The following is a 9800-nucleotide window of genomic DNA, read 5'->3' as shown; positions in this document are numbered from 1 at the left end:
GGCCTTATGGCCGCAGGAGCAAGCTAGGGAAGAGTCTCCCATTTCCATAAAAGTCACGAAGGTGCCGCCACGGGGGATACGTGCCTCCAGTTTATTTTTTTAATTAGCAATGGCTGGTGGGGTCAGGAGGTTGTCAGGTCTGGGCCGGGCTGCTCGCCGGAGGGGTACCGCATCGAGTGTGAGCTGCCAGAAGTCACACGTTGCTTCCTGAATCGGGACCTGCTGTGTCAGCAGCAGCGGGCGGGTGTGAGCACGAGCACATGCAAACTGTGGAGGGCTCCCAGCTTGTGCGTGCAAACGGGCTTTCTTTCTCCATCTCCCATGGAGCTGACTGTTGTGGAGAGGTCCTGGGGTGCCAGCCTAGCTGTATCTCTGCTTTCAGGACAGGGGGGGTTCATGTTGGCTTTGTCCCACTGCGGAGCCAAGCGCTCCGGTTCAAGAGCGCTCCCCAAAACTGCCCCTCCCTAGTCCTGCCTTCCTGACCCTCTGGGGTTTGGATACACCAGAAGCAATCCTGTCCCTAATTGCACCCTTTTCTCCCCCCACTCAGAGACTGCAATGAGGGGAGCTCCGCAATACCTGTCCTAGAGCCACAGGCCTGTAATGCTTCAAAACTGGCACATTTTGCAGCATCTCTCAGCCCGATTTAGGCAACGTGTCTCACCACATCTTGGTGTTGCTAAAAGCCAAGGGCGGTACTGAAGCAGCGAGCCTATGTTTGCGAGTGATTTTTCTCCTTCTGCCTCTATCAACAGGCTTGCCGTGCAAGGCTGGGGGGTCTCTCTAACCTCTGAAGGGCTGACGCCTTGAGAAGGGAGTGGAGGGGATAGCAGGGAGCAAGCAGGAGCGGAAAGCAGCTCGAGAAAGGGAACACGGGGGCAGCAGGGGTTATGGGATTTCATAGAGCAGGGAAATCTTATGGCTTTTAGGGTCCAGTGCAGACCCTGCGCTGAACAGGCTGCAGGGGCAGGGACTGGGGGTGTTGAATGGGTGCAGAGAGCAGCCCAACATACTGAGGTCCGTCTCAGGAAGCAGTAGTTTAAATCCTACCTTTCATATCACAATGCAGCATGTCACCCTGGCTGCTAGGAGCCCATCCCGTGCTGCAGTTTCTGGCTGGCTCTGGGCCCAGCTGTCCTCTGCGTGGGGTCCTTGAGTGACCTGTGAACCTGCTGGGTTCATGAGTCCCCTCAAAGCCAGCCCAGGCGGGAGGCAAGCAGTTTGGGGGTGCTACGTGTGATGTCTGGGGTGCTCCTACCCACCCTCCTCACTGCTGGATTGAGCAGCTGCATCTCTTCCAGCCTGTGGTCTGGTTCCTGTAGCAAAGGCAGTCGCAGGGCAGCACCAGGGGCCAGATCTGGTCCCTGGCCAAGCAGGTGTAGAGCTGGGAGGTCCCGTTTCCTGACAGCAACTTAAAACTTTTCTGCAAAGTTTGAAACGTTCCCCTGGGAAATCATCACTGGGGGCTAGAGGTTTCCCCCATGGGAAAAGCATCCTGACAGAGGATTCCCAGCCAGCCAGAGTGCACGCATCCTGCCCAGACAAACGGCTCCTCTGCCCCGTGCCTGACTCCGTAGAGTCAGCAGAAGCCAGGGTCTGAGTTACCCCAGGATTACAACCTTGCCTGACCCCCTCCAAGGCAGCTTTGTCTCTGTGGTCCCTGGAGTACCTACCACGGAGGCCCAGCGCAGTGCTCGTTCCCCAGAGAGCTACAGGCTGTTGGTGCAGGCAGCAGCTCAGTAAAAAAAAAACCCCAAAAAACCCAGCTGCAGCTAGCAACAGCTGTCCTCCAAGGGGATAAAATGAAGCCGGCAACTTAGCCCTTCAAGCCTGGTTTCTGCTGGAGAAGGGGAGCTGGTGACCCCTTTTCTTGCAGGGGACTGGGGAGCACTCCTGCTCCACAGACGCATCTTGTCTGGTGCTGGCTGAGCTTTGAGACTCACTGCTCCAACAACTTGCATCTCTAACACCTCCGACTGCCACGCAGGGGTTGGAGGCGAGAAAGACCGTCGCTACAAATGAAGAAGAGCCCGGTGAATTAATGTGACATGATTTGACTATATTCTAAACCCCTGCCCTGAAGCCCTGGCGGAGAGGACCCCTAGCACAGAGGGCATGAAAAGGCAGGTACCTTGCAGATGTTTCCTTGGTCTCCTTCCAGTAGAGAACAACCTCGGAGCAGGTCCCTTAAATGCCAGCATTTGATATTCATGGCTGCGAGTTTATCAGAGAGACCATTTAGTTCAGCCAGCTGGAAAATGAGCCCTTGATTCATTACACTTTCCCATTTACCACCTCCACGAGCTCAGGGACCCGCACCGGGCTTCCCATTGTCTGGCAATGACGAGAGAACCTGCCAATCGATAGTGTGTGGCAGCATGGGCAGGAGGGAGCTAGCTGGACCTTTATTTAGTTTAAGGACCCCCACGGTGACGACTGGAGCTGCCCAGGTCAGTGGGGAGAGATGGGGCTGGTCTGGAGTGGGAGAAGGGATGTTTTATTTCACGCTTGGGGAGATTTGTTTCCAGGTGCGTCTGTTTGGCTCCACAGTCATGTTCGAGGCAGCTGCATGGGGAGACAGGTGGTTGCCAATTTGCAGAAATAAGTCTAACCACCAGGAATCTGCAGTCTGCTCCTTGAGTTGGTCCCCCAGCCATGATTGTGCTTGGACTCACTTCCCCCTCCTTTTCCCAGCTTTGCATAGGCAGGTTAACATTTGTTGTGATAGCCAGGGGCAAATAACCTCCAGCCACCAGCCTCCGGGGCTGGGAGAATGGGGCGGAGGGGACCTGCTGCTCCAAGTCCCTGCTCCTAGGCAGCCCCAGCAGTTCTGGGATCCTGAATCTCCCACATCCCAGGCGAGCACGTTGCCCAAGGGCACCGGGGTATGCTGGGCTGGGGGTCTTGCTTGTTTGATGCACACAAAAACATCAAGATCTTCATTTCCTTCTGATGCAGAATGGGGGGAAATGGGAAACTCAAAGCTGTTCCTACTCAGAACAAAGCATTTTCTGTCCATCTCTAGCCTTGTCCATCGTCATGTGCAAATTGTACTTAAGAAAACCCTTTTCTTGTCTAAAGTTTGCTCAGGCATCCAGCTGCTTGTGTGCGACAGGGGGTGGGATGGAGACATTCCCACCCTTATAACCCGCATAGCCCCCGCTCTAACACTCGAGTCCGTGGGGACGAGACTCACGTGGGTTTACAGGGACACCGCTGCACAGTCCTATGTAGGGCTGGGCCTGCCATCCCATCTCCTGGCTGCCCTTGCGCTGCCTCTGGCTTGGCCTCTCCAAGGGCCGTGTCAGTAGTTGCAGTAGCAGCCGCATGTCTGAAGTTCCTGCTACGCTAATGAGGCCTGTTCCTTTATTAGGCACGCTTAATTAATCAGTATTCACACAAGGCAGCCAACGCAGGCACACCGAAGTCCGTACCATTGCCCTTCCAAACAGAGGTAGGCTCCTGCCCACACTTCCACGTCCAGGCACTGCCTCCTACATCTTGCTTTCCCAGACAGGTGCTCCGGACATGTTAGGAACGCAGGACTTGCAGGGACCTGTAAGGCCACCCGCCATCAGACACTGCCCTGGCCTATAACCCCCATCAGCAACCGAGAGCAGGGGTAGCTTTTTGTCCCCAACACCTCACTCCTCCGGCTGATGCCTAATTTCCAGCCTAAAACGTGCATGTGGCCAGTTTATTGCTCCTGTGCCCACATTGTCCTGAAGCATGGGTTGTTCTTGTCCCTCCCTGCGGCTTACCCCCACAGCGGGTTTGTAAACAGCAGCCACGTCCCCTCTCCACTGGAGATTAGAAAGCCAGGCTCCAGTTGTGCATCCATTCCCCAGTCGCACGCCCAGCCCTTCTCTGCACCTGCTCCAGTTCAAACCCACCTCCCCTGCACATGGCGCTCCAGATCAGGTCTCACCGAGGCCTTGGGCACTGATAGTCCTACTTCCCTATCACTCCTGGAGATGCCTGGCCTGGTGTATCCCAGGGCCAGCTTTGCCTTTCTCATGCTGCAGCATGGTGTCCGCTTCTTCCTATAAGATATCCCAGGCCTCTCTGCACTGATGATGCCTCCACTTGGCGTGATCAGCACATTTCACTAGCCCGCTCCTCGTTTGTGCATGTGTCAGTATTGAAAATACTGAATGAGATGAATCCCCAGATGGGTCCTCGAGCTCTGTCAGTCCCTTCCCTTCAGACCACTAATTCCCTTTCAACACCACCTACTACAGCTCTTCCTTTGCCAGTCCCTGGACCCTCGTACGGTTCTTATGCCAACCCCCATCTTCTCCATTCCCCCCTGCTACTGTATCTCCTTTTTTACCGAAGCCCTGATCTCCTGCATCCCCTTTGTGTAGAAAATCACCGATTGGATCAAAGAAAGATAACGGATCAGTCTGCCTTTAATTATCGCTTCCTGGAAAACCTCTTCAAAGCCTCGTGCGTGCAGCTGAGGCCAGTCAAACAGGTCTGGAGTTGCCTGGATCATTTTTTTTTTTTAATTCTCCCTCCTTAACTATAGGTTCTGCTATTACTGGTCTCCAATTATCTGTCACCAGCTCCTGCCCTGTCTTCTCACTTGGAAACTCCAGCCCAGGCTGGGCTGCAGCTGATGCTCATAAATACAGCTTCTCTGCACCATATCCATGCAGAGCATTACCGCCGGCCTCCTGTCCCTGCCTCCCTTGCTGCTACCTCGATAGGGCAACATCAAACTGCATGGGAGGGGGCTGCGAAACACGACATGCATGCAGCTTTCTTTCCCTGGAAAGCTGGCAAACCTAATTATCCTTCTTTGCCAACCAGAGAAACGTGGGTGCAGAGAACTGAGGAGCTCTTCATGCACTGACCGTATGGCTCCGTGGACTAGTGGCCATGGATGTGTCTGCAGCAGGTCCACAACTCCCACGTGCATGCTCCTACCCCAGGGTAAAAGCAGAGGAGCTTCCCCCACTCTCACTGGGTGAGCGGTGACTGTGGAGGAGCAGTGAACTCATGCCCCGTCTTACCTCGCAGCCCCACGTCTGTGCAGCCCAGCCCCGTGGTGCAGAGAACGGCCCTAACTCATCCCACCGCATCCTCAGCAGGGTGAAGAGCGGACCCCTCACTTCCCTTTGCAAATGCTGCACCCCCAGACTCTAGCACGAATAAAACAAATGTTTCGGGCAGGCAGGGGCCGTAGCGCAGCCTCTGCCCCTCTGGAGCAATCACATTCGTGAACGTGGTTTGACTCCGCGCTCCCATGCGGATACAGGCCTTGTTATCACCTGCAGCAGGCAGGGCCATGTGGAGCCCTCCTGGAGCCTGTAATTGTGCTTGCGAGCTGTGCCAGGCCCCAGCCAGGGCCATTATTCCTTCATTTTTCAGGAGCACTGAAGAAGCCACAGACTTCAGGCTCCCAGACTTATTTCCCCGTCTAATTGGACGGGCTCCTGACAGGACGAGGGCTCCAGCCGGCCAGAAACGTTCCCCATGAAGAATTGGAGTAGTCAGCTCCCCGCTATTACTGCTCGTGATGTGTAATTTGCTTCATCCTGAGCTTAATGCAGGTTGCGGTGACCTTGCAGGGCTGCAGCATCTGTAAAACAAAGGGGAGGAAGGAAACTTTGCAGTGGCTCCGGGCTTACGGGCAGGCTTCATACCCTGGCTGGGGCAGCAAGGAGCCACAGTCCCTAGAGCTGTCCCTAATGAGGGCCAATACAGGATGGGGGGCTGGGGTTCCCTGCCTCCTGGAGGAAGGGGTGGTCTGAGGCACTGGGCCTGGTGTGAGGGTCTCCGCACCAAACTGATGTCTCGACCATCCTGGGTGCTTTCCGGTGTATCTGCAGCCTGACGGCTCGGCAGGGGAAAGGGTGTATTTCCCAGGTGCACGTTCTGTCTGGGGCTCCTGGCATAGAAAATTGGGGAGCGATGCAGGGGCTTATCCGAGCCTCTCTGCTCCCTGGGTGGTGGGAAGGCAGGCTGCAGCCTCCACCCTCAACAATGGAGGATTGCAGGGGCTGGATGTAAGGCTGCTTTCGTGGTCTCATGCTGTGGATGTAGGCGGGAGAAATTCCCTGAGCAGCCTGTATGGACCCAATGCTTATGCACTGCGCATGCTGGAGCCCCTCTGGAAAGTCCCTAGGGAGCATAGGGGTTAATACTGCCCCGGCCATGCCCAGGTCATGAGCCCTGCTGCCTCGGGGCCTTAGCGTGGATCCCAAACCAGGAGTGTGAGACCATCTGTCAAGGGAAATTGAGGTTGGATATTAGGAAAAACTCTCATGAGAAGGGTAATATAGCACTGGAACAGGTTACCCAGAGAGGTGGGGGAGTCTCCATCCTTGGGGGGTTTTAAGACCCGGGTAGACAAAGCCTTGGCTGAGATGATGCAGTTGGGGCTGGTCCTGCATTGGGCAGGGGATGATCTATTTGGGGCTGGTCCTGCTTTGAGCAGGGGTTGGACTAGATGTGACCTTCTGGGGTCCCTTCCACCCTCCATGTCTATGATCCTATGATCTATCTCTTAGCAGGGACGGGAGGGAGATCCTGGAAAGCTGCAGCTGGTAGAGAGGTAGTCTGAGGAGGGAAATGAGCCAGTCACTGTGTGACAGAGCAAGCAACCAGCTTCCCCCTGAGCTATCGCACCCCTCCTGGGGGCAGGAGGACGTGGGTGAGGTCTGGAGAGAGTACGGTACCTCCTGTATAAAGGAGGTGGACAGGGGGGAAACATCCCCTCCTGGGGCTCCAGCGCAGGGGAAGGAGTCAGCCCCTGCTCCTTGGCTGGAGCATCCTGTGTCACAGCCCTGACCCATCTTGCTAATTGGATTCTTAACGAGCAGCATCAGGAGTGGCTGGGACAGCTGCACACCACGGCTCCCAGGGACGCCACACGCGCTTCGCTGCTCACGGGAAGGACGTGGCAAGTGACAGGCCGTGCCCAGCGCTAGCAGGGACCAAAGGGGGATTTTAAAGGGTGAAGAGCCCCTGTTCCTCCCTAAAGGTTGCCACGGCAGAAGTGCTTCTGTATCGTCAGCCAGAGCCTTGCAGTGCTCATGCGGCCAAAAATATTAGCTTGATGCAGGCCCGTGATGTGCCCAGCCCAGGGAGGGAGCATGCAGTGGGAGCCGCATGGATATCAGCCGGAGGCTGCTCCCAGGAGCACGGTGCGACCCGAGTCCATTAACCCCCTGCCCTCTCTCTGTGTCCTGCTTCCGAACCCCCACAGGGTCGTGCCTGCGATCACTACGGCCTGTACCACACCAGCCCGACGCTGGGCAGCCTCACCAAGCCGGTGGTGTTGTGGACCCAGCAGGACGTGTGCAAATGGCTGAAGAAGCACTGCCCGCACAACTATCTCATCTACGTGGAGGCCTTCTCCCATCACGCCATCACAGGTAGGGGTGCCCGAGGGGCTCAGCAAAGCGAGTCACCTGCAGCTGCTTGGTTCGTTAGGATAGCGAGCAGGCCCTGGTGTTTGGGGAATGTTACCAGCTGGGTGAGGAACTGGAAGAGGATGGTGGCAGGTGACCCTGGGGTAGCTGATACCATGCTCAGCACTGGAAGGGACCCCCAGATCCCAACCCCTGTCCCCCCACGGCAGGGTTCGAAGGCTCTGAGCCTACCTCCAGGTCTGTCCTCTGTGCTCAGCTCCTGTGCATGCAGAAACCACACGGCTGAGCACCCCCAAGCCTCACCGGGCTGAATCCAGCGCTGCTTTCTGCTGGTGGGGCTCCCCTGCCTCCACCCAGTGTTGGCAAAACCATGGCAGACAGGCTGGAGGGAAGGGAAACATTGCAGGACACAGCTGTCAATGGGCAGAGCTTGCTCACAAGCTCACCTGAACCCCAGGATCTTAAGGAAAATCTCAGCGGCCTTTATTTGAGCAAAGTACTTCTCCATTCCCTGCCCAGGGACCCTGCAGAGGGGTGCGGGGCACGTGGTGAGAGGCCAAGGGCAAAACATTGCATTGCTGTCCTCCCCAAAGTCCGAGAGGCAGCCGTGAACCTACTGCCTCCTCCCTCGCCCTCTGCTAACCCTGTTGGGAACAAATAAGATGGATATGAGCCGGCAGTGTGCCCTTGTAGCCGAGAAAGCTAACAGCATCCTGGGCTGCATTGGGAGGAGAGTTGCCAGCAGATGGAGGGCAGTGATCCTTCCCCTCTATTCGGCACTGGCGAGGCCACATCTGGAGTCCTGTGTCCAGTTTTGGGCCCCCCACTGCAGAAAGGATGTGGACAAGTTGAAGAGAGTCCAGCGGAGGGGATCAAAATGGTTCAAGGGTTGGGGCACATGACCTGTAGGGAAAGGTTGAAGGACCTGGGCTTATTTAGTCCGCAGAAGAGAAGACTAAGGGGGGCACTTGATAGGAGAGGCAGGGAGCCTCTCCTATCAAGTTTTTTTTAATTGAATCACCAAAATCGGTTTCCTCTTTCCCCCCAGCTCTGGATTTAGGCTCTCATGGGCTTGGTTTGCCAAGAGGTGATGGCTGACTCCATGGCTCTGCCTATTACGGGAGCTCTCCCTGGAGACGCCGTCTCTCCGGGTTCTTAGAAATCTTCCTTATCTGGAGCTGAGCGCTGCACAATTATTATTAATAGATCTTTGCAATGCCCCAGGCAGCTGAAAAGCAGGGCTCTCATTCGGTGGGCAGGGAACGGAGGCCAAGGGGAGTGGAGGTGAATTGCACAGACGATGGCTAAGCAGGGGGTCAAACTGCATTCTCCAGCCCCAGTCTGATGCTATGACCACTAGACCCTTTTTCCCACTTGTCCTAAAGGACTCAGCCCTGCTCAGTGACAGCAGTGGGACTCCTATTGCATCACATCACGGAGTGAGAGCCAGAAATACTGGGAGTAGCTGGAGGAGTCATTAAAAATGCAGAGATGCTTATGGAGGGAACAGATATCAGCTCCACATAATAGCAGTTTCTTGCCTCATCAGTCCTCACGGACTGCATCCCGGCCGCTGCAAGCCAAGGAAGAGGCAAAAAAATGCTGCCAGATAATCTAACCTGACTGAACCATAAAGACACAGCTCCTCAGAGTCCAGCCATGAGCAAAAAGTGCAACTAAGGAGTTGAGGAATGACTTACAGGGCATGGAGTTAACTGTAGAGTTAGGCCAAGTTCAAATGCATCTGCAAGGCTGCTCATGGCTGGGTTTTGTCTCAGGAGGTAACTGTTTTCAGTAGGATTTTGACCCAGGCAGTGAGGAATCTCATGAGATCAGCTGACACACACGGCAGGCTGGAAACCAGACAGGTGTTGGCAGAGTTTCCAAACTCCCAGATCCATCCTAGGTGCTCAGGACAGAGTCAGATCAGGGAATGCCCCACTTCTCCCACAGGCTTCCTAGGCACTGAGGAGTGGTGCGTGCTGAGACTGATACCCCCTCCTTCGCACTAGACCAAGTTGTGCCCGAAAGCAGAGATCCCACTGGTTCCAGTAGACGGCTCCATGAGCACTGCCAGAAGGTGTGGAAGGGTCCCCAAGGGCCTGTTGCAGCTGCCAGACAGCTGGCAGGGCTGGCATGAGTGCCGGCAGGCGGAGGGCTCTGCCACCACGAGCAACAGGTTGTCAAAGCAGGCACAACCAGGCCTGGGCATCGACCTGCTGCACTTTATACCAGAGAACAGGCCTGCTTAACTGTTGCAGGCTCCAGCTGGGCCATCACTAGGTGTAGTCACACACCAACCCAGCATCAGAGCAGGAAACCCCTGCCTTCAAGAGGTTTGATACTAGTCAGTCCCTGCTGCTCTCTGATGGCCAAAAGCCTGCCCATGTCATGCAAGTCCAGGCCTAGAAGCCCACC

At 55.7% G+C, this 9800-nt stretch overlaps 1 protein-coding gene across 2 annotated transcripts in view; it reads left to right on the top strand.

The window, feature by feature from the left end:
• SAMD10 (sterile alpha motif domain containing 10) overlaps positions 1–9800 on the top strand; it is a 52270-nt gene that overhangs the window by 22932 nt on the left and 19538 nt on the right. For both annotated transcript variants that reach the window (XM_019510079.1, XM_019510078.1), the window contains exon 3: positions 7217–7385. In XM_019510079.1, coding sequence (XP_019365624.1) covers positions 7217–7385 — 169 coding nt within the window. The remainder of the gene's footprint in view (positions 1–7216; positions 7386–9800) is intronic.

This window comes from Gavialis gangeticus, unplaced genomic scaffold (genome assembly GCF_001723915.1).
Source record: "Gavialis gangeticus isolate Ggan-Ray unplaced genomic scaffold, GavGan_comp1, whole genome shotgun sequence".
NCBI lineage: Eukaryota > Metazoa > Chordata > Crocodylia > Gavialidae > Gavialis > Gavialis gangeticus.
This window is presented reverse-complemented; position numbering and strand designations above follow the sequence as displayed.